This window comes from Gadus macrocephalus, chromosome 4 (genome assembly GCF_031168955.1).
Source record: "Gadus macrocephalus chromosome 4, ASM3116895v1".
Taxonomy (NCBI): Eukaryota; Metazoa; Chordata; class Actinopteri; order Gadiformes; family Gadidae; genus Gadus; species Gadus macrocephalus.
Genome location: NC_082385.1, coordinates 15,005,058 through 15,029,598, shown reverse-complemented (window position 1 = coordinate 15,029,598; position 24,541 = coordinate 15,005,058). Strand labels below are relative to the sequence as shown.

The following is a 24,541-nucleotide window of genomic DNA, read 5'->3' as shown; positions in this document are numbered from 1 at the left end:
TCTCGCGACCGGAAGTCGCAGCCCTAACTTCAGACGGTGACGAACGCCCGACTCGCGCTCGCGTTTAGCAACAGATGATACACGTCTCATTTCCATCATAATAGCGACGTTATCTCAGCCCAGCGCGGTGATAATAACAGACACGACTAGCTGGCTCCTCTGACAGGACGTCGTGATGTTCGTGTGCTTTGCGAGGCTTCGTCTGAACGTGGCGCCCTAGCTGACCAGGGCTAGCCGAGCTGTTAGCGAGTCTCCGCTCCGAGTCTCCGCCGATCACTCTCTCCACATCCACCGCCATGGACGCGCTCTGGGCGGCCCCCCTCCTTCCCTTGCTGCCGCTGCTGCTGCTACCGCTCCTGATGTGGACCAGCAGCACCTTCGTTTTCTACTTCAAAAAGTGCTTCTACGTGGCCTGGATGATGTGTCTGGCTCTGCTGGCCATACCGTTATGTGTGCTGAAGAGTGGGGGACGAGACGTTGAGAACATGAGGTGAGTCGGAGCATACACAACACCCTGGTGGTCCGTGGTGGCGGGCTACCAGGAGCTAACCCGGTTATCGGTGCCATGGTTGACGTTAAACAATCTGCATGAGACTAGGAGGACGTCGCGTCCTTTTTTATCAGAAACCCCATCCATGGAGAGCTATATTACTTGAAATGTGTTGTGATGGTTGGTTGTATTTAATGGCGATGAACTCGCCACTATTGCCCCTCATGGCACAGCTTGGGTCTCTAACTTTGTATCGGCATGCGTTTGGTTTTTAAAACAAAATCAACGCTCGCAAGCTTGAGCAACTTTTTGACAAGAAGCCAGGGAATTTAAAGGCGTCACGTTTTCTGAAAGTGTTGTGAAGTTATTGAACTCTTCCGGCTTCTAGGTCCAGACTGGCTAATAAAAGACCGACGTTGATTTGATAAAGCACTGCGACGTGGATGAAGCCCGCCTACTGGGAACTTTTTTTGGGTCGCTTGCGGCCAAAATCAAAAGATCAAATCACCACATGATCTTCATGTCAAACAGGCCTACATGCTCCGATTATGATGTACATATAATTCACACAGTAAATATAATCCACACATTACATATAATTCAAACAGTACATATAATTCACATAGTACTGCATACAGTACATATAATGCACACAGTTCATATACTGCACACAGTATATACAGCCTTGGAGGAGGATCCATGGGCCAGTCCGGCTCGCTGTCCATTATGGAGAAAAGTCGTTATGTAATTTACTACTTATTGTCGTGGCACACAGTACTTGGTGACCTGTTGGTGTTATACATTCACCTCGGATCCCCCAAGGACAGCGTTTGCATTGACTTTTGGAACAAAACCAAACCCGTGTTTTCCAAAGTGACAAGTACTGAGACCAGCAGCTCTATGGCTGTGATCCATGGCTTGTTATAGGATGAATTGTATGATTGAGGTTCCCAGTCCTTATCCTCAGTTGGATGTTGTGGCAACTCAATTATGTCAGTGACAACCACAAGTTACCTTCAGAAGCCTGTTCTTCATAGCCTGCAGGCATGGCTGTTGTGTCATGTTCCGCCGTTATCCCCTGTCGACTGAGTCATCAGCTGTTATACGGTTTACTAGGAGAAAGATCATTGTGATTCATGAAGCTTATCGCAAGTTGCCACATTTTATGGACCTCTCCGTATTACGAAACGGGAGTCAAGGCATCATTCTGTCCCTTGCAGTTTCTGGTTTTCGTGACCAACTCCAGCGACAGGTTCTGCTATTAAAGTAGGATTGCTTGCTGTTGTTAACAGCCCCAAACTACCTCAAAAACAGTCCCTGTCTAATCTACTTATAGAACATTTGACTACAGTTATATTATTCATCCAAAGGTCTTGTAGCCATTCAATGTTGTGTACACGTATGACATGGATGTCAAATAGAACAGGCCTGTCTTAAATTCCCTGCATCTGTAATCTGCCAGTCTGAGCTCATCAAAGTCCACATTTATAAATACCCCTGTCACTTTACATTGGCTGTCGGTCTTTGACCTGTGTTTTTATCACAAATCCCAACACAAGTAGCCTTCCTTCAAGGAATAAAGTATTCAGTTGTGTCATAGATCAATCATTCCTTGTTCAACAGCATATTAATCTTAATCTCGTATTTTGGTTTTCAATAAATGAAATTATTGCTCAGCCTAATCCTAATCATTTATTAAGGCAGACATCATGAAGGGGAACTCCTATAAAACACACAGATTTAGGGTGTGCTCTGAGAAATTGTATCCAGTTGGCACAGTCAACTGTTGTTGAGAAATATCTATTGCACAAACTGCAGTTGGCTTCTGTAAAAGTCATCCCATTTTATAACCGTACGTTCACGTTTTTGAGGGATGAAAGACAGATTGGCTGAGCAATAGCGATTCCATTCTGATCATGTTAGAAAAAAAACATGTTAACTCTTGCCTAGCCAACTATGAGAGTGCAATAACCTCTAGACCGATGGTGAGCTGCCCATTAGCCATAGACTCGGGTGAAACCACACAGTCCAGAGGCTGTCCATGCGCCGCAGGCGGTCGGAGCTCCAGTTGTCATGTAGTCAATAAGCCTGTGTCTACCCCAATAAACAAATAGGACACTGGTAGGAGCTGTTATAATGTGTCTCCTTGTTAGACCGTTGTCTCTTAAGATGGCTGCATCCAACTGAAGCTGCCTTGCAGAAGATGGGAGTGTTTTACATGTAGGCCGTACACGATGTTCATGAGAAGTTATAATGGGTAGGCCTATTATTAGGCCGATTCACAGGGCATTTCTTGTCCCATTTTCTGAACAAGTTGAATCATAACGTTCTTAATTTCTGTGTTTTCCAACCCGTCCTGTATTCTCTTGTCCAGGTTTTAGACAATTGATTAATTATATCTTAAAGACACAATTAAGTTGCTTTGGCTAAAGGCATTTAAAAAATGACTAAATGACGAATGGAAATGTTTAGACGTATGTTTTGTGCATGATAAAAGTGCACTGTTATATTGTAATAGAGTGTCCGATTTCGAAAATATCCAAACAGTGCTGAAATGCAACGACGGAGGCTGTTGAAGTAACAGGAAGCTGGTGTGGCTACATTTGATGTTAAAAGATTTCCAAGATTAGCCAAGGTATTAGAAATAAAACGCCATTACAGACATGATGCATTGAGTCTCATTAGTCCAGAGTTTTATTCATGGTTTGTGTTCTGTTTTGGAGTAAAACATTAGAGATGCCAAACACAATTACTATGTGCACATTAAAACCACCCTGCACGTTGAGCTAGGAATGCGCGATATAAACGATATACGATATAAACGATAAAAAATGGCCTACGATAGAGATTTTAGTTATATTGCTCTATCGCGATAATGTATGTTTGACGCGATCTATCCATGACTCGCGAAATATAAAGAGCCACGAGCTGCAACCGTCTGCAACGCATCGTCCGCGACCCGCGAATTTTAAAAAGAGCCACGAGCTGCAACCAGCTACATCGCATCATCCGCGACACGCGAAATTTAAAGAGCCACGAGCTGCAACCAGCTGCAACGCATCGTCCGCGACCCGCGGAATTTAAAGAGCCATGAGCTCCAACCGGCTTCAACGCATCATCGTCATCTAAATAAATATGGCTGTAAGCGAAACGGAGGAGCTGGTGATTGCTCTCATTTCATGTTCATTTCAAAATTATATGCGTTCATTTTGCACTTATTGTTTTATGTTTTAATAGCAAGTATCTGTGCACACACTTGGAAGATTTTTCTTTATTTAAAATAGCCATGCCTAATACTGGACGTATTTCCCTAATTCACAGTATCAGTTTCTTTATTAACAAGACACCACCAATTTTTATTTCATTAAGTATACGTCATTACACAGAAGATTTTTTTCTTTTTTAAAGTCTCTGCAGCTACAACATTATGTTGTATGATTAGTTTTGCACAATAAATGTTCTCAAAACGACATACATTTAGCAGTTTAGCTTTCCTTAGAGTCTATGTAACCTGTTCTGAAATGGTTCTATTATGATTTATATATCGTGATATATATCGTTATCGCAATAGGTTGCATGTATATCGCAATATGGATTTTAGGCCATATCGCCCATCCCTACGTTGAGCACACTTGGGGCTCTAGGGACACAGCTGTTGAAAGCCTCGGTAATATGGTTAGGCTTTCAAGCCACTGAGAGTGATGGCCCAGTATGAAGACTATTCACGGTTGGCAGTGGCACTTGCGTACAATATTTCAACAAGTGCCAGGAGGCTAGCGTTCTGCGGTAGCGCGTAGTACTAGGAGTACCAGTGGGGGGGGGGGGGCTCGTAATGTCAAAAATCTCACACGAGTGTCAGTGGAAGTCTACTCTACATTGGGACTTCTGGCTCACTGGTCCCCTTGCCCTCAATTGGGTTATAATTTGTTTTTACCCGAGTGTCTTCCTTAAGGAATGGCCCCTCCCACATTGCAGTTAACCCGGTTCACATATTTGACTAACGCTAAGATGTCTGCCCTTCTAACTGAATGGACTGTTGACGCTGGCGATGCCATTGCCTGATATGGGCAATATGTAAAGCGGTGGCTCAGGAGACCTATTGCAGCACTGCCACACCACAGCTATCTTCCCTCAGAGTACCGCCATATCCGCTGGTCTTCAGTGAAGTGCCAGAGCTGTTAGCCCTTCAGTAGCCGGCAAAACAAATCCTCCGCAACAAACTAATGTACGCACACTATGCACAACAAACTGCCATTCTAAATAGGAATGCACTGATTTTGAAATTCTGGTCAGATACCAATGTTTGATAATACATTTAGGCAGATTCTGAAACCGACTCTTTGTTTATGTTGTAGTTAGGTGAGTGCTGCATTCAGCGCTCAACTATTGTTCTTCTCAAGTTCTATTCTTTCTTTCTTTCTTTCTTTCTTATTTTTCTACAAACTTTGGGACCTTTCTCCTTCCAATTTTAAAAAGTTCATATTAGATTGGAATCGACGCTACTTTTCAGATCTTTAAGATATTTTATACTTTTTAAGATATTCTAAAATACTATTTTTTCAATGGGAGGACGGCACAGCCGTCCGCCCATTCTCTGACACTTCTCTGACCCTAATGTGAAGTAGTAAAGAGTCTTTACTACTTCAGACTTCCTATCTTGGTCAATATTTTATCGTTAACCTTCGTTCAAAGGTTTAACAAATCAACACACTTGTATTTCGAATTGAATGAATCTTCTTCTTCTTAAACAAAGTAATCGATGTTCTAAAAATAACTTGGCGGTTTTAAAGTCTTCATCAAACAATCTTTAAATTAGCACAAATTCAACACGCAGGCACGCGCATGCAAAGTTTAACACACGTGACGGTTTGGTGTAGATGGCAGGTTGTGACGTGCAATGCAGTTGCAGGGTTCTCGTCCTTGTTGTTGCACCTCACCTGTCGCTTCTTCATTAACATTCTTCTCCTGTGGCTTCTGATCGGCACGTGGCTAATTAACGCCTCCATCATTGCTACTTCTGAAGCGTATTACAAAGGATATTATCATGTTTTGTTATTGCATTCTGCCGCCCGGTTTTACCCTCTCATTGTATTTTTGATTAGTATTTGGTCCGCTCTGTGTCGTCATGTCAGTCGTCTTCCACAGTGGTAATTAAGCTTGCGGCCGTACAAAACCGTTCTAGAATGCTAGCGTTTGCTGCTCAGATAAACACATTGTTGACTCGTCATGAATTTCCCATGTCACGGCAATCTATTTTCAGCGGACGTTTCCCGGCAAAGTCATGGTCATCTTGACTTGGAATGCCAATGAGGGATCACACCCTCACAAGTATACACTAGAATATTAAGTTGGGCATGTGTAACATAAAATGCAAGTCTAGTGCTGCAAAAAAATATGAATAATATGTCATATTTTCTAGTAATATGTTTTATACTGCAAAACATATTTCCTGTTAGTGTCCTATCTCCAGTCAGTTTTAGTGGCGGTATTCTGTTTTGTTATTGCACCCCATTCTTTCACCACATTCATTTTGCTATGATATTCTAATATGCTGTGGTGACGTTTTGTTTTTGGTTGACTATATTGGCGTGGGTTGAATAAGTTAGTGTGGTGGCTGATGCCAAGAACTCTTAAACTGCATTTAAAGTTCTACTACTATTATAATTTACTTCCTCACTCTCTTTGCTCACCTCACCACACTTTGCATCTTTTTCCGTGAAGCTTGCGAGGGTGCCTTCTGCGTAGATTTTGTCAGTTGGTTATACTTCAAGTCCACCATTTTGTGCATGCATTTAACAATATTGCTATTGCCACATAATGTTATTTACCGATACATTTTACAATCACTGCATGTCAATTATAGACTTTTAAATAATTTGATGATTTTTTTTTGAATATTCTCCAACTGAATTCATTTCACAGTTGTCATTGATTTAATAAATACAAAAAGTTTGTCTATCACGCTAATCATTCAATAGAAGTTAAGATGGCTGGGCTAATACCCAGAGTTGTGGACTCGAGTCACATGACTTGGACTCGAGTCAGACTCGAGTCATGAATTTGATGACTTTAGACTCGACTTGACTAAATCTAAAAAGACTTGCAACTCGACTTGGACTTTAACATCAGTGACTTGTGACTTCACGTGGACTTGACCCTTTTGACTTGAAAAGACTTGCTACTTTCCTCGAACCTAAAGATTAAAATGTATGTTTACACGACACTGACCGCTCTATCTCCCTTTGCACGTGACCTGTGTGCGGCACGACATCCAATCAAATTAGATCCACGTTGTTTCTATGATACATACATAACATGACACACACGCGCGCCAGTAGGCAAAAAGTGGAAAAGTGGATTTATTGCCTGATTCACGTCTTTGTTATCACTCCGTAAAAGTAGTCCGGTAAGCGTGTCCGGTTGCTTAGCGACGGGACATGGGTGTTTATTAATGACGTGTCCGCGCGCGTCCGAAATAACTGTAAATGAGTAGGCTACTACTAGTACTTTTGCAGGCTGAACGTTAAAATACTTCTTAACTTAGAGAGATGGCATCTGCAGTAGTGCGCAATTGGACCTTCGAGGATTCCTGGTCACTAAATTCCCGTAAGACCACTCTCTCCCTCCAGTCTTTGCTGCGGACTCGCATCCAAATTCCTCTTGTTTGCGGCGGAGCTTAGGGTAAATATAAAGATCTGACGAGAAATTGACGTTGCTGCGCTGTCCTGCTCCTTCTTAATTGAAGGAGCAGGCAGAGAAAAGCTCTCTCCTGCTGTGCTTTCATTAAAATCCAATTTAAAATCCCCGATAGTGATAAGACATCCATTATGTCGCCGCCGGTCCAGAGATGTGTCAGGTGTGCGCGAGAGACATAACGGACACTTTTGTTACTGCCATGTATACAGTACATTCGGAACACATTTTAGGAACAGATCTATGCCGCAACATAGAAATCTATGTGGATCAGATGTGCCATGTAAACGCGGCTACTGTAGATTTGCAAAGCGCTGCTTACGTGGAACTCATCTCCACGACATTCCATTGTTTAGGTTCGCCGCGTTTCCACTGCAGGGTGCGGAACGGATCGGATCGCAAAGGTGCGGGTCGGATCGCGTTTCCACCGCCAAAAGTGGGCGTGACCCGGACTTTGCCGTACCCGTTCCGACCCCATTTCTAGGGACTCCTCCGTTGCGGTACCCAAAACGAGACCAGACGCCTGAAAGGGTACCCTGGAATTCTAGCTACACCCCCCCCTCCGTTGATTGGTCGACAGAATCGTCACTTCCGGGTGACGCGGGGATAAAAACAAACAAACAGTAGCCTCAAGGTATTATTCTTTACAATTAACATGTCGCGTAAAAAGCTTGCTTGGGCGAACAAGGAGGTGGAGACGTTCGTCTGCATTCTTGGGGAGGAAGACGTTGTTTACGATGTTTACGTAGCTGCCGCGGCGATTGACATCCGGCCTACCACCAAGGGTACTGTCGGCAGTGGAAACGCGACCTCGGAACTGAGCTGGGCTATACTGCCCCCTCCCTACCGCCCCTTTGCGATCCGATCCGTTCCGCACCCTGCAGTGGAAACGCGGCAGGCGGTAGGGAGGGGGCAGTATAGCCCAGCTCAGTTCCGAGGTTGCGTTTCCACTGCCGACAGTACCCTTGGTGGTAGGCCGGATGTCAATCGCCGCGGCAGCTACGTAAACATCGTAAACAACGTCTTCCTCCGCAAGAATGCAGACGAACGTCTCCACCTCCTTGTTCGCCCAAGCAAGCTTTTTACGCGACATGTTAATTGTAAAGAATAATACCTTGAGGCTACTGTTTGTTTGTTTTTATCCCCGCGTCACCCGGAAGTGACGATTCTGTCGACCAATCAACGGAGGGGGGGTGTAGCTAGAATTCCAGGGTACCCTTTCAGGCGTCTGGTCTCGTTTTGGGTACCGCAACGGAGGAGTCCCTAGAATGGGGTCGGAACGGGTACGGCAAAGTCCGGGTCACGCCCACTTTTGGCGGTGGAAACGCGATCCGACCCGCACCTTTGCGATCCGATCCGTTCCGCACCCTGCAGTGGAAATGCGCCATTATTAGGTTCCATTGTGTTCAACGCAGTTTAGCAAGCCACCAGCACCAGCAAGCCACCAGCAACAGAAAGTCCTTTCAACGTCACTGCACACGCTACTATTACATGTAGATTATTTTATTTTATTTTATTTTTGAGAGTGAGGATATCTTTTATAAAGTGGTGACATGCTTGAAAAGGTTAAGCTTACACTTTTGAAATGAGTGTTTGAACAATGTTCTTCCAAAAAAAGGCTTAATAAATACAAATCTTAAATATTATTTCTCTGCTGTTGAAAGGACTCGAAACTCAAACGGTAGGACTTGGGACTCGACTTGAGACTTGTCGGCCTTGACTTGTGACTTGACTTGGGACTTGCCTGTCTTGACTCGGGACTTGACTCGGGACTTGACGGCAAAGACTTGAGACTAACTTGTGACTTGCAAAACAATGACTTGGTCCCACCTCTGCTAATACCTACCATTCATACAGTGAATTCAAACCTCAATTCAAACCTGAGCACAGAAAGGTGTTTGAAAAACATCCTGCAAAATGCCTCAAATAATGGACAAAAAGAGTGGGAACCCTGATAACTACACATTACGTGTCCCCTGTGTCCAAACATACTGACCTTTTTGTAGTTTCAATGTCCTACAAGTATCTCCCTGGGGAAATGAGTACAGAAACCAGTGGCCACGTGTATAAATACATTTTGCTCTTGTCCTTACCTCCAGGATGATCCGTTCCCTGGTGCGCCACGTGAAGTACTTCCTGGGCCTGCGGTTTGACGTGAGCGGCTGGGAGCACCTCCAGACAGAAGGGCCCTATGTCATCATCTCCAACCATCAGAGCTCCCTGGACGTGCTGGGTATGTCCTAGTGCCAACGCTGATACAATGCACCGTTGTCACCGAAATGTATTCAACAATAGTCCATTCATGGGATGATGGTCAATCTAATGAGGGAGTTTGTTGCTAGATTGCTTTGTTCATCACCAATATTCATATTTGAAGGTTCCTCTCTTTAACAAACATACTCACCTTTTTGTTCTTGGATGTGACCGTCGAACATGCTCACCTGCTTTGGAACGACACGGCTTGTGAAGGACACAACAAATGCATATCTCTTTATTTTCAACAGTTTATAAGGGCAGTGTATTTTACAAGGTATGTATTATTATTGTATGTTATGGTTAGGTTTTGACATCTTGTTTGGAATCTCCTAGATGCACCCTGTTTTTAAATGCCCCCCATCTATTGCCCATATCACCCAAATACACTGGGAATTAATGATCCAATATATATTTTCTTAACACCACCCACCAGTCATGCTATAGTGAGATCACCTCCAGCAGGTCTTATGTGGGCGTCTGGTTAGTCATTGATCAATAAAAGCCCTATGGCTTCAAGATAACAAGCCCACGTGGAGTGGGATTGAGACGGAGAAACTGTCTTGTGTTATTTTTGTATCCAATCGGTGCTTGGAATTGGCCTGTGTTGTAGGAAAAGTGATGACTGGTCATGGCCCAGGGTATTTTGGGCTTGATAAGCCCGGCAGAAGACTAACAAGTTGCTAAGTAAAACACCATGCTGCATTGCACTAGCATGTTTGCTAGTCGCGGAGATGATCACATCTCAGCTTAAGCAGGACTCGTACTAGCTGCCCGAGGATATGTTTGCAGTGGACTGTAATGTTAGAGCATGGTGTACTTTGCTGTGGTTGTCTTTCACTTGTCCAAACAAGCCCTTTTCTCGCCTCCATTCTTGCTCCCAATCTTGGGTTACACGGTCACAGTGGGCCTCTGTTTCTGATAGGTGGTGTTTGGGTTCTTCCCAGGTCATGTCATTTGTATTATATCTTCTGTTAATTCGACCCTTGAAAACGCACGTACTACTACGTGTACCACAAGATGTAGAACACAACATTGTGAAGGCCATGGCGATAAGCTGACCAATAATTTTTTTAAGCGATTACGAAGCTGTCAGGGTAGTACGCTGGAATGTGGAGTGATTCAGCGTTTTCCAACATATGAAACTTTAGAAAAAAAGTATTATAGTTATTATTATATTATTATTATAATCCATTGTGACCAAATGTACATATTAATGTGTAGCCAACCTTTTCTCTACTTCAGCTGAACTATGTTGATAAGATGGCAAAATAACCTCAGTGTTTGCTGCTTATATATAGACAAGTGTCTTTGTTCCAGTCATTTATTTCTCTCCAAGTTCCTAATCCGTCTGGAAACTGGAATCCACTCAAAAGAGCAGCCAATCTGTGTTCCCGTTATTCAGAGGCGGCTTTTCTTCCAACTGTTTTCCTTTTTAATTTAGAACATGTTTTAATTTTTTGCAAAGCGACTTACATCAAAACATGATCCCTTGTCTGGAAAACTCATTCACAAATTCACGTCACTAAGGGAGGGGGTTATGATTTTCATGATGTAAATTAGTTTTGACTTAACGTTCCTAACACGCAAGCCTGTGATTAACTCAGCTGTTTCCCACCCCCCAGGCCTGATGGAGGTGCTGCCCGATCGCTGCACCATGATTGCCAAGAAGGAGCTGATCTACGCCGGCACAGTGGGCCTGGTCTGCTGGCTGGGCGGCATCGTCTTCATCAACCGCAAGAAGACCAGCGACGCCAAGAGCGTCATGGCGGAGGCTGCCAAGACCATGCTGGATGACCAGGTGCGGCCCTCGCTTCCTGCTGATGAGCCTCACTAGTCTGCGTGAGATCACCAGCTAGAGTCTGAGATTACAGTTAGGGCATTTAGAAGGTACGCTTTTATCCAAAGCGACTTACATCGGTTAATACACACATTGACACACCGACGGCAGAGTCAACCATGCAAGGCGACAGCCACCTCGTCAGGAGTAGTAGGAGCTGAGGATCGAACTAGCAACCTTTCGGTTACAAGACAAGAGTCTTTACATTAATTCCCACTGGGGGCAGACAAGCACATATCTGGGTCAACGGCATTTCTCCAGCTTTGCTTCTTTTCTTTTTTTTTTTTCAACCAATCCCGTTGATGGAGGCTTGGCTATGTAAGCGTGTAATGGGCTATTAACAGCGGACCCAAACCCTGCCAGCAGTAGTAAGCTGTAAAACTAGTGCCGTTAAAGGTTTCAAATCAACACCCTGCTTTTGGCCGCCGTCGAAATAGACTAATTGAAAGCTTCATTCACCCGCACAAATTATATTTCTTAAGTAGAATATCCGGAACAGAACGGGAAACAAGGCAGTGTCGGTCCAGGCTCTGTGCCCCCCCCCCTTATACGTTCTGCTATAACATACGACTGCTGGATCACAGGTTTTGATCTAACACAGTAGGACTGCTGGATCAGAGGTTCTGCTATAACACAGTAGGACTGCTGGATCAGAGGTTCTGCTATAACACAGTAGGACTGCTGGATCAGAGGTTCTGCTATAACACAGTAGGACTGCTGGATCAGAGGTTCTGCTATAACACAGTTGGACTGCTGGATCAGTGGTTCTGCTATAACACAGTTGGACTGCTGGATCAGTGGTTCTGCTATAACACAGTAGGACTGCTGGATCAGAGGTTCTGCTATAACATAGTTGGACTACTGGACCAGAAATTCTGCTATAATATAGTAGGACTGCTGGATCAGAAGTTATGCTACGAGTACGACACAGTAGGACTGCTGGATCCTAGATTAACTGATTAATAACGATAAATTAATGTCCTGTTGGACGCGACTCATATTCTACACCCAACAACTCAAACCAGAAACACTGACGACCCCATTGACTGCTCGATGTATCTGCTATATTTGAATGCTAAAACCCACCAGAGCTCCTCACTCTCCAGTTCCGTAAGGAGCTCTAGTGTATACTTAGACGAGCTGCTTTCTTACCGACATTTTGCCATTGTGATGATACTCTTCTGCATGTAAATGGATGAACCCATTTTAAGGCTGTTTATTGATCCTTCCAGCGCTCTGTGTCCCTAAAAGCCCTCTCCCTGACGCTCATTAGAACAATCACGATGTGTTTTCCTTCTTCTAGTAGGTGCTGTGGATTCTATTAGTGCTGCCTAGTTGTACTTATTGGGTGACTAGGTTGTGTTGAACAGTGGAAACCTGTGTTCCTCAGATCCGCCTGTGGGTGTTCCCCGAGGGAACACGGAACCAGAAAGGAGACCTGCTGCCCTTCAAGAAAGGGGCCTTTCACCTGGCTGTGGCCGCGCAGGTACGCCCTTCCCCCTCTTTCTCCGTCGGCCTCGTCCTCCAACCTCCTTTAATAGTTTATATTAAACATGAGCACCTTTTTTAAGGTGCTCATGTTTATGCAGATTTAATGCATTGACAAATGGGAGTCAGAGGAGTGTGTTTCTGATACTAGCCCTTACCGTGAGGTGAGTTCCCTGTATTGCCAGAAGGGTTTTTATTTTCAACACAAGGGGGTGCTGGAAACATCCAACTACAGATTAGGCCCCGTGTAGAGGATAATTATTGGCCAGAGTTCAGATTGTGGGATCTTATTTATTCCATTCCATTTGTTGCAAGAAGGGGGTTGTTATTTTTACTGAACAGCATGACTAATAGCTGAGCTCACATTACATTTAGGCGCATGATGGAAATTGTTATGATACTCTTTACATACCAAGCATACAAAAGCAAATTAAACGGCGTTCGCACAGCTTGATTTTTATGCGGGCTCACAAGGGCCTGGTGTAGCGCCCGGCCCAAACTGATCTCTGGCAGTTCGGTGAGGGAGGGCTGTCTACTGGATGATTTACCACAGTTCTGCCCCCTGGGCGCGCTGTGGTAAGAATGGGCTCCCACTTGATGTCATGGCGAACATACCATTGGCCTCATAGCATTATTGTCATAAAATACATATTTTGGTCCAATTGGGATACCACTGTGTCTCAATGGCTATATCCTAAGCCAATCAGAGTGCTTTTACATTCCATAATCACAATCTGCCCTAGTCATCTATTTGATTGATTGAGATTATGAAATGATGCTATCAAAGAAAACAGATACTGTGTGTTTTTTGTTTGAATGAAAAATAAATGTAATGTCTGTTCAATGCTGCCCCCCTTGCCCGGTCTCTCTTGAAAAAGAGATTTTAACCTCAATGAGTCTTTTACCTGGTTAAATAAAATATGCTATGAGGCTTACGATAAATGTGCTTTAAGTGTTGGAGGGAGATTGCCTTGAGGTTGTTGTCTTAAAAGCTTGTCCCCTACCACAGGCACCCATCATTCCCATCGTCTTTTCATCGTACAGCAACTTCTACCTGCGGAAAGAGAAGCAGTTCAATTCTGGTGACTACCCTCTAACCATTGCTTACCGTCTTTCTTTGCTTTACGTAATAAGTCCAGTGTAAGTGGCAGTATGGGCCTCCACTTCTCGACAATACAGTTGTTGTTTGTCCCTCCGCAGGCACCATCCGATTGAAGATCCTGCCGAAGATCGACACCAAGGGCATGACGTCGGATGACGTGGGCGCGCTGCTGGACACGTCGTTCAACGCCATGCTCACAGCCTTCCGGGACACCGCCGACTCCGTGCCCCAGAGCAATGGCATCCTGCACCACTGAACCCGCCCCGCCTCTCTGCTGCTTCTCCCCCACCCCCCCCACCCCACCCACCAGATGATCCCTGACCCCCCCCCACCCCGACCAGGAAGTGACATAAGACGTTGGTTGTGCCCACGTGGACGTGTTGTTGCGGGCCTCTCTAGTGGGCCCTCCCCCTTCAGCACAGTGTGTCCTTAGACCTAGCTGTTTCCCTGGCGCCAGAGGTGTGACAGACACCATTGCCCCCCCCCCCCCCCCTCCTCCAGCCCCCTTTCTGTATGGATGTCTGATGTGAAGTTGTCATACAAGCATGCATTTTGTTTGGATCGCTCACTTCATTGGTTTTTAATACATTATCCTCTTTTTCTTTTGGCCTTTTCAAAGTCCTACCATTTCAAGTGTCTTCATCAAAAGCATTGGTTTGTTTTTGCCTCCTCGTTCGTTGCCGCTTCAGTTCTGAACATGAATGTTTATTTTTATTTTTTTGCTGTTTTATTTTCATATAAGTGTCAACGGACGTGTGGGTTCTGCTGCCTTTGCCTCAGTGAGCCATTCCCTCGCGTCCACACTGCTTTAAGGACCCTCTGGTTCTGGTTGACTCCTCCCCTTCTCTGCATTCCACTCCTGCGTGTTTATGTGAGCGGCGAGAGGAGCGGGAATCACTCCAGAATTGTTTACTTGCGTCATCAGGAAACAAACGTATCCATTTTGGCTTTAAACCTCACCGACTGCTCTAGGTACAACACGCCGTAAGAACGCCATACGTAAAGGGAGGAGACGTTGCCGGAAGAACGATGGATACAGAAAAGGGCGCCATACTTCATGAATGGACTTACAATTTACAAAGTTGTGCATTGTTAGCTGTACTACCGCTTTTGGCTTTGAGTTGTTTTGCTTGCTTTTTTCCAATGACGAGTTCACGCTCTGCATGGCACAGGACGCAACGCACGTCTTCTCCCTGGATCCGCGGGTCTTTGAGCTCTATTTATTCCCACTTCTGATTTGCCTTTTCATTTTTGTATTCTGATGTTTTTCCCAGCTCTGCCCATCCTGAACCATTTCTACAGGTGAACATGCTCCATACGTGTCAAAGTTAGGTTTTCAGTTAAGTGCCATGTACGAACTAGTGATATTGTGGATGTCCAGAAGTGAATCTTCCTGATGGTGTGTTCTAGAGGCCTTCAGGAGACCCTGTTGTTCTCTGTGGTTCTCCAGGCCTCTGCGCTCTGTTCCGCTTCAGTTAACAACCATTATCTATCAGGGTTACGGTTAGCATTCACAAAGTGTCGCAAAGCGTTTGAATTATTCCCCATGTGTTCCATGAACAAACGAGGGACTGGTCCGGTCTACGTCATCTTCTACCAGAAGGGCTTGGCCAGCTGCTGTCGTAGGAAGTCCAAGAACAGCTTCACTCACTATTTTTAAATTGTACAATATTGTAATGAAACAGCGGTTTTAATTACTTGATATTCTGGTGAAGTATGACCGAAGAGATATATATATATATATATTTCAAACATACTTTGGTAATTCTTTCAGGCCAATTTCCTTCTAAAAATATATTATTTGTATTATTGTAATTGAGTATTAAAGGTTAATCTTATCAGATTGTATCTGACAGAAGTCCCTATGATCTGTGGTGCAGCTTGGTTTGATTTGCAGTCAGGTCAGCGCATTTCAAACGGCTGCTAGCATTCACCCTCGTCTGCAGGTTCAGTAGCTTGTCTGGAGCCCGTTAACGGCATGTGAGAATGTACATAGCATTCAGCCACTCCTGTGCTTCTGACGCAGCCAGCCCACGCGTGTGGAGGGGAGATATCATACTGCGTTTGGGTTGGCACGTCGTCTAATTGGTATTTAATTGAAACCATTGGCCCAAGTGTTCCTTTTTAGGATCATTAGATGTTGAGACTTGCCTTTTGAGGAAACGCTATTCGAAGAATCATATACATGTTATTGTTGTGAGACTATATGACGTTGGTCATCGTCACAGAGCAGCTTGTAACAGAGCCTGTTTCATCACCAGGTGTGAGGTTGATCGGTCATCACGAGGTGTTTTAAAATGGAGCCGTTTGTGAAATCACACATGGGCGTGTCCACCACAGAGGGTGGATTGTAACACTAGTCACCTACCCTTCATAGAGCTGGGTTGTTGAACCCAGAATTTCCTTGTGACATCACAAGTTCCTATTTGTGACTAGATCAATTTTTAAGTGGCTTGTAATGACTAATCCATCAACCTCACAGCAGGGTGTTGAAGAGGGGAGCTTTAAGGATATAGCTGCTGCGCTTATAGAATAAAAAACATATATTTAATTGCCAAAAATATTATTGCTCAATAATACTAATTAAGTGTTATATAATATTATTTTCCCTTTCATATGTATATTGAATAAGGTTCTGATCATGTGAGTTTTATCTTGGCAGGCTGAATATTCTATGATACAAAAAAAACCTGTTATCAGTTTATTTAAGTCACTAATTTTGATAATTGATGTTTAACAAGTTTATTTTGTTTTCATAATCTATGATTTCAAAGTGTGTTATGAGCTTTAAATAATGGCTTTCAGGCTCTGCAACAATCCTGCTGTTTTGATTGGGCTCCCTCTTGTTCATGAAGTTAGTGAGAAGAGGTTGGGAAATACTGGTCTAGAATACTGGTGTATTCTAGACCATATAAAAGCGCCTTTGAAATGTTGCGTTCAGGTGGTGTGGGACAAACAAATGACGTTCACCAAAGCTATAGACTGAAATGAAAAACAGCACTGGCACACGCAACCTGCTCAGCTGTGTGTGTGTGTGTGTGTGTGTGTGTGTGTGTGTGTGTGTGTGTGTGTGTGTGTGTGTGTGTGTGTGTGTGTGTGTGTGTGTGTGTGTGTGTGTGTGTGTGTGTGTGTGTGTGTGTGTGTGTGTGTGTGTGTGTGTGTGTGTGTTTTCCATGGTGTGAGTGAATGCATACACACTTTGCATCAAAGCCCATTATAGTATCTATTAAACACGGATGTGGTGTTCTCGATTTCGCCAATGTGTTATGTGAATTACATGGCCAAATAAAGCTCATGTTTTGTTTTTTTCTTAATTCATTTTATTTAATGTCTGTAGTACTAATGTCTGTCTTTTGGAACTCATTGACCCTCTGAAGTCGTATTTAGTTCTTACATAATTTCAGTATCTACTGGAGTCAACAAATGCAAAAGCCCTTTCGGTTCGAACATTTTATTAGGAAATGTCACAAAACACAAGCCTGCACTACTAAATACACAAGTATAAAAGTAACAATAATTTAAATAGATAAATATAGATGTAAAAGGTTTCCTAAACTTGACCTCTTTGCTAAAGCGTCTATTCCGACCCTTGTCCTGTGATTGTCTCATTCACATGTCACAGGGATTGTGTAATTGCATAAATATATCTTTGTGCAGCTACGATTGCAAAATGTTGCGTTGACACGTTGGAAGGGAAGGGTAGTTTTAGGATCCCTGTTTATCTGATTGTTAATCTTATCTTATCAGTGATGTAAATCCAATATAACCTTTGAATACTATTACTTTTTAGAAAGTCAAACTCAGAACATTGGTATCATAATTTCATAATATAATTGAACATATTTCATCAGTACAACTGCAAATACATTTTGAGTCACTGATAATTGTAAACATCACAGATGACTTATGAGGTGTTTGGTAGTTTTCTTGCTATTCTTTTTACACAACCACACATATAAGGGTGTAAAATGTATTTCAAATGCGTTTTTGTGTCATGAAGGTTGTAGTGTCAGTTCTTCAATGTCACCATCTTTCCCTGCTAGTTTTCATTGCAGGAACCTAAAGAGAAGTTAAAAATATTTAAATGTTATAATGCTCTATACAGTATTAACCAACCATAATCGTAATAATAGCATAATTCATAAGCATATACTGAATATATATACATAAAATATCTCTACAGTAGCAATATAAAATAGCAGTATTACAATATGGACGTATCCCAGACATGTTTAATCAAATTCTTAGACTTTTCTAACTTGACTTTTCTAACAGCTGTTTGGAATGATCTGGATCTGGGTTTAGATCTGGGACTACGACTGTGGCCTAGATCTTGGTCTAGGACTATGACTCGGGTCTAGATCTGGATCTAGGACTATGACCCGGTTCTAGATCTGGGTCTAGGACTATGACCCGGGTTTAGATCTGGTCTGAAGACCACTTACAGGTGCCGAGGCGCTCCTCCAAGAAGCCGATTTGCTCGCTGAGTGACTCGATGCGGTCCAGCTGCCTGAAGGAGTGTGTCAGCAGGGTGGTCCGGTCCGGGGGGCCCTCGTCGAGGGACAGGGGGAACAGGCTCTGGAAGGGGGTGAGGACCAACTGCAACTTCTGGATGTGTGGGAGAGAAAGAAAGGGAGAGAGAAAATATATTCAGTGTAATATTACAATTGCACTCTGCGTTACTGTGTGTGTGTGGGGGTATTTTACATTTTTCGTTTGTGTGCTTGGAAATATGGTCAATTAATGCATATTGTTTAAATTGCATAGTTTGTGTGTGTGTGTGTGTGAGCACATGGTTGTGGGCAAATCCTTTACCTTCTCTAGCATCTCCACTCTATTCTTAAGGCTCTGCACTTCCTCTGTTGTGTTCTCCGCCAGCTCAAACTTTCCACCTGCACACACACACACACACATAAACACACACAAAAAAAAAAACACCATTAGCCCTCTCTACCAGAGCAGACAGCTGGAATCAGCTCACCGGTCAAACGGCAGCGATCAATAGGATCATTCATCTTATGGAGCTCACAAGCCCATGAGGGTTGAGAGCGTTCTGACCACAGCGCGGTCATAAATGATCCGCACCCCCGGCGGCGGGTGTTCGGAGCGCTGACACGCAGCCAGGTGGGGAGGGATGAGCCGTAGGGAGGCCAGCAGGGAGAGTAAAGGTAGTGATGGATGCTGTTGTCGGCCCCCAGTAGAGGAAGTGAGAGCTGTGACCGGTCGACGTGCCAGGATGCTATAAATAGACCCCACCCGGTACATCACGGTGTGTCAGGACCACCTGGGTGGTGGGGTGTTGGGGGGGGGGGGCATCGCTCAGAGCAGACGAAAAAGACGGACCCCACGGTGGCAACAAAAAGAGTGCTTGTGTTGCTTGGCCTCAACCCCCTGGGCACACCCCTACGTCTGGGGGGGGGCAGAACCACGCCCGCTAGGGGTCTCTGGTTCATGCATAGTGAGTCGGAGAAAAACTAAAAAGTGAGGGAAATTTGTCCCAGATGTGGTGCGTTATCGAGTCGAGCACGAGTTGGGAAACAGGATGGGAGTAAGGGGGGGGGGGGGGGTTGGCGATGACCCCCTGCAGACGTGGATGATGGCGACTTAGAATGGAATGAGGAGTCGCTGCCAAGAAGCAGAATCACAAAAAAAGAAAAGAAAAGAAAGCACCAAGGAAACCAATAAACAATAACGTTTCGCAAACTGAAATAGAAGCCTATCAGCTTCTCCAGAAATGCTGTGTGCTGTTAGGGAATGTTTTCTCTGTGATTTCCGCCAACATTTTATTCATGCATATGAACGCTTGATGCAGTATGGAAACATGCTGAAGAAGGTTGTGGGAAAAAATGGACAGATAACTTTCCTCGCATTCATCAAGTTGTTTGTGTGTGTGTTTGTGTGTGTGTGTGTGTGTTTTTGCGTGTGTGTGTGTTTCTGATTGTGTGTATTAATATATGTGTGCTTATGTGTGTTTGTGTTTTTTCTGATTATTCATATTAATGTGTGTGTGTGTCTGTGCGCATATGTTTCTGATTGAGTGTGTTACACAAGTTTCAACCACCTCATCAATCAATATCATGTAACCATCATGTCGCAGACCCATCATGTTGTGTCAAACTCCACAGAAAGTTGAGAGAAACAGCAGACAAAACACGTTTGGAAACACATTTACGAATGAAGATGGATTGCTTGTTCTTCGCACATGTACATAAGAGACTGTTCCTATTATATTATTAGCCATATGTAGAGAACGTCTCCCACAAGCATCTCCATCCACTTAGATCCAGTTCTCCAATAGCAGCAGAATGAGACCGGAGGGGTTTACAGTGGAATGTCATCGGAATGGCTACCCGAGTTGTGTTGTTTTGTTGCTAGGATACAGCAAAACACAGACGTATACTAGACTCCCTTTGTGTCTAAATAAAGGGGTGATGGGGTACCAGAATGAGTTAAAGTTAGAAGTCATTGACCAAGACAAGGCTGTTTTACAGGAATGGGGGGGGATAAGGTTTAGAATGGAGCGTTTTGAAAGCGAGGAATGCTCGTTCATTTTAACTACCAAGTATATCTTTATTTTATTGTATTTATTAGTATTGTTTTTTATTCAGTTAGCTACTGTTTCAAATCAATTGCCCCTCCGAGATCAATCAAGTTACTACTACTCCTGCTCCTACTACCACTACCAATACTAATAAGACCACCACTACTACTACCACGATTACTGCTGCTACTACTACTACTACTACTACTACCTGAAGGTTGCTGGTTCAATCCCCGGCTCCTCCTAGCCGAGTGTCGAGGTGTCCTTGAGCAAGGCACCTAACCCTGACTGTTAGCTCCCGACGAGCTGGCTGTCGCCTTGCATGGTTGACTCCGCCGTCGGTGTGTGAATGTGTGCGTGAATGGTGAATGTGAGGCAATATTGTAAAGCGCTTTGGGTGGCCGATGGTCAGAAAAGCGCTATATAAATGCAGTCCATTTACATTTACATTCTACTACTCCTACTACCACAACCACTGCTAATACTACCAATACTACTGCTTCTACGACTACTAAAACTCCCACCCTCCACCCCACGAGGTGGGGTGGAGGGTGGGGTGGAGGGTGGGGTGATGGCTGGTCCGTTGTCGCTGCCAGTCTCAGTGCATTATTACTCACGGTACGAGTTGAGTGTGGCATAGCGCGTACCAAAAGTAATAATGGACCGCGAAGCTGGCTCAGTTGGCTTTCTCCTGTTCCCAACCACCTCCACCACCACCGCCGCCGCGATGAGCAGAACTAGCTAGCCGAGCAGAACTTTGACAACGCCTTTACATCTACGTTCACACACAAAACATGATAAGAACTCTGGGTGTGTTTATGTGCGTGTGTGTGTGTGTGTGTGTGTGTGTGTGCGTGTGCATGGGGGGAGGGTTTACCTGACTCCTCAGAAGGGGGAGGGGCATCGCTGAGTGCGGTCCGGGTGGGAGAGGCGGTGGTGGTAGTCGTGGGGGGGGCGGCGGTAGGGGGAGACGGGAGGCTTTGGCAGGTGTGGCCGCCGCCCCCCAGCGCGAAGCCGCGGCGGCACGCGCAGCGGAAGCTCCCTGCTGTGTTCACACACTCCTGGGGGCAGGGGGGCTGCTGGGAGCACTCGTCCACGTCTGGAGGTCAGAGAGGGGGACATAGTGTTTACAACGTGGGACCGTGTTGTCGTGGGATACGGATGAAGGGGCTGAAGGAGAAGGCTGACGAAGCCAAGGCGCCATCCTGCCCGGTTTATAGCCATGTGACATTTACTCTATGGGCGTATGTGTTTGTCAGGGTCTAAACTGCTACTTGTGTATTGTAAGAGGGAAGGAACCATATATATATATATAGATATAGATATCTATAAGTAAGAAAATATATTCAGGTATTTAGACAATCAGCTAGCAAAGTTATGGTTAAATCGATAAAAGGTTTGTAAATGTGTTTGGTTTTACACAGCATATTTAGCTTTAATTTAATTGTTTGTTTTGTTTGTTTTGTTTAATTAGTGTGTCAAACACTGTGTGTGTGACACACTAATACTACTGCTACTAGACTGTGTACTTGTGCGTGCGTGTGTGTGTGTTTCCGTGTGTCCGTGCGTGCCTGCCTGCCTGTATTTGTGTCTGTGTGTGCGTTTGTATGTGTGTGCGTGTGTGTGTGTGTGTATGTCTGTGTGTTAACTACCTGTAAGGCACCTGTGTCCCGTCCAGCCTGGAGGACACGCACAGTGGTCCGGTCTGGTGCAGCTGCCCCCGTTCACACAGCCCTGCTCACACACTGCTGGGAGAGAGCAGGCAGAGTGTGAAGCACCAGCAGCAGAACCAGTACAGTCGAGTCTGAGACAAATGTATTGAAGACCACTATGAAGTCATTCAGGAGGAGCCTTTATCTGTACAGTGAAAACAGATCCAGGACTAACACCATCCAGTCATTTAGGGGCCGAAACAGGGCATGGAGGATCAGGTCAGGGTTAGGCTTCTTGCTCAAGGATGCAGACATTGGGGATCGAACCCAGAACCCTTTGACCCCAGCCACAGCACGAGCCTCTACCCTAACTTCGTATAACTCATCCAACTCTGTCAACAGTTTTTTTTTACATTCCTCACACATTTAATTGCACTGACGTCAATCAGTTGACTTTAAACGTACAAATAACACTATTTGTCTGACGCAATTGATTATTAAGCAGATTTCATAGTGCGGCAAATACACAAGTCTCCACAACCAAACCCTTTTCAATGATCTCTCTTTACCTCGGTTGCAGTTGTGAGAGTGGAACCGTTGCCAGCCGGGGCAGCAGTCCGGGTAGGAGGAGCGGTGGGTGGAGCGATGGGTGGTGCGGTGGGTGGAGGGGCGGGGGGAGGAAGCTGCCATTCTGCTCACCTGGCGGTACGCCACCCGGTACACCGTCCTGATGGAGCAACAGGACAGAGGTACTGGTCAGGCGGGGGCTCACCTTGTTCCTTAAGGACCTCATGGGGGGGGCCGGAGACGTGCCTCTAAAACATTCACTCGCTCACTTTTCATTTTGTCTCCATGGGTCGCTGAGAGCAGGCTCTCGCTGACAACCATGCAGAGAGTATACAGAATCGCACGATAAACACGGAAAACACAGAGCATGAAACAAGAGCAGTCAACTCAACTCAACGCCGCCGCAGTGTTGGGTGAAGCAGTTGGTTACTGACAATTTAAACTGACCAATGGATGTGACTGTAGTGAGTTTTAAAGTGCATTTAGTATTTTCCATGCGTCGGGCGAACACAGAAGCTGAAAGCAGACTTCCTCTGTTCGGTGCAAACTCTGGGGGGGGGGAGGGGGTGAAGTGTGAGCCAATCATCGGAGCGAGTTTGATGAGTTCCGAAGTCCTGTCCAATAATAATATAACATAAGTCCTTCCATAAACAGACCATGTTAGTGAAACTGGTGAAATAGTTTTTAGGAATTTGTAGTATGATCAGAGCAATGCTTGATCATTTAAGTGAAGGGATGGAGGGGGGGGGGGCATGGATATGAGAAGGTTTTGAGGTCTTCATGCCGATATTCTTCTTGTAGAGAGAGAGAGAGAGAGAGAGAGAGAGAGAGAGAGAGACAGAATGACAGAGTGACAGAGAGAGCAAGACAAAAATAGAGCCAGATAGAGAGAGATAGAGAAAGATAGAGAGAGACTTTTGGCAGGGACAGACGTCAAATCAGAGTAAGAGCAGAAACCTGTGTGGGATTCAGAGGAGGGAGACTGCTAGGATGGGAACGAGATCAAAACGGAGATAACGGAGGGAGGGAATTCGGGGGGAGAAAGCAGTAGAAGTGGAGAGTGTGTGTGGGTGGGTATGGAGATGCTGGCCAATATAAACACTCCTTGGTCTCTGTGGGCACTGTGGCCGCTTATTTCCCACAGTTAAAAAGAAAACCACTCCACATTTACAACCCCCCAAAATACACTGTGAGGCACCCTGACCCAGTTTGTGGCGTGAGGTACAGATTGACCCGGAGTAGATAGACCATAGGGGGATGCTGCCCCATGCTAAGTATGATTTGAAACGCCCTATTATTCATGTTCACATCCTAACCATAGGAACGCTTAGACCCTAGAGATATCGCCCCCCCCCCCCTATTTACCGGCCGTACTTTGGTTGGCTTCCATCTGCAAATTAGATGTCATTCACTTAAGGTAGTGGCCAATGTTTATCGGCAGTGTCGAAAGACCCCCTCCATTAAATCTATCATGTCATTTTTTTGGAAAAATATATATATTTGTATCCCTGGCACAAAAAACGATTAAACAAACAAAAGCAATGGTGTCGGTATCAGCTATCAACCAAACTGTTATTTTAAACATTGGTTTTGAGCCAGAATTTCACAATCTGTGAATCCTAACCCTCTCCCTGACCAGATAGTACAGATAAATTAAGATAAGATGAGATGTACTTTGTTAATCCTGAGGGGGGCCTTCAACCCCCTGGTGAAGTGATGTATTTTGCACTCTGTGTGTCGTGTTTGGTTTGTCTCTGACGAAGGCGTATAGACGGACACTGCGGACACAGACAGGCGGCTCCCGCCAGCGCCCTCAGAGCGATGGCGGTCGTGGAGGAGTGTTGAGCGTGAGTGTGCGGCAGCGGGTGTCTCTGTGCGGCGGGTCTTTACTTGTACGTGCTGCAGACCCGTTGGC

At 44.8% G+C, this 24,541-nt stretch overlaps 2 protein-coding genes and 1 long non-coding RNA gene across 5 annotated transcripts in view; 1 reads left to right on the top strand and 2 right to left on the bottom strand.

Moving 5' to 3' along the window:
- On the top strand, positions 1-17,180 carry agpat2 (1-acylglycerol-3-phosphate O-acyltransferase 2 (lysophosphatidic acid acyltransferase, beta)). Its single transcript, XM_060050478.1, has 6 exons — positions 1-490; positions 9,283-9,416; positions 11,062-11,237; positions 12,667-12,762; positions 13,774-13,846; positions 13,965-17,180. Exons 1-6 carry the CDS (start codon positions 297-299, stop codon positions 14,120-14,122), a joined length of 831 nt encoding a protein of 276 aa, XP_059906461.1. The 5' UTR covers positions 1-296; the 3' UTR covers positions 14,123-17,180.
- A 121-nt stretch (positions 17,181-17,301) lies between these two features.
- The window catches only part of egfl7 (EGF-like-domain, multiple 7), an 11,277-nt gene continuing 4,037 nt past the window's right edge, over positions 17,302-24,541 (bottom strand). For 2 of the 3 annotated variants that reach the window (XM_060050474.1, XM_060050476.1), the window contains exons 3-9: positions 24,517-24,541; positions 22,629-22,786; positions 22,060-22,155; positions 21,285-21,506; positions 18,682-18,758; positions 18,312-18,474; positions 17,302-17,925 (exon numbers count right to left, since the gene is read on the bottom strand). The exon at positions 24,517-24,541 is cut by the window's right edge and continues 98 nt beyond it. In XM_060050474.1, coding sequence (XP_059906457.1) covers positions 17,906-17,925; positions 18,312-18,474; positions 18,682-18,758; positions 21,285-21,506; positions 22,060-22,155; positions 22,629-22,786; positions 24,517-24,541 — 761 coding nt within the window. In that variant the 3' untranslated portion in view covers positions 17,302-17,905. The remainder of the gene's footprint in view (positions 17,926-18,311; positions 18,475-18,681; positions 18,759-21,284; positions 21,507-22,059; positions 22,156-22,628; positions 22,787-24,516) is intronic. The other variant, XM_060050477.1, reaches the window with a different exon arrangement.
- On the bottom strand, positions 19,016-21,264 carry LOC132456186 (uncharacterized). The gene is made up of 2 exons (XR_009525392.1): positions 20,856-21,264; positions 19,016-20,590 (listed from the first exon to the last, which is right to left on the bottom strand). It is a non-coding gene; the product is annotated as an uncharacterized LOC132456186 (long non-coding RNA).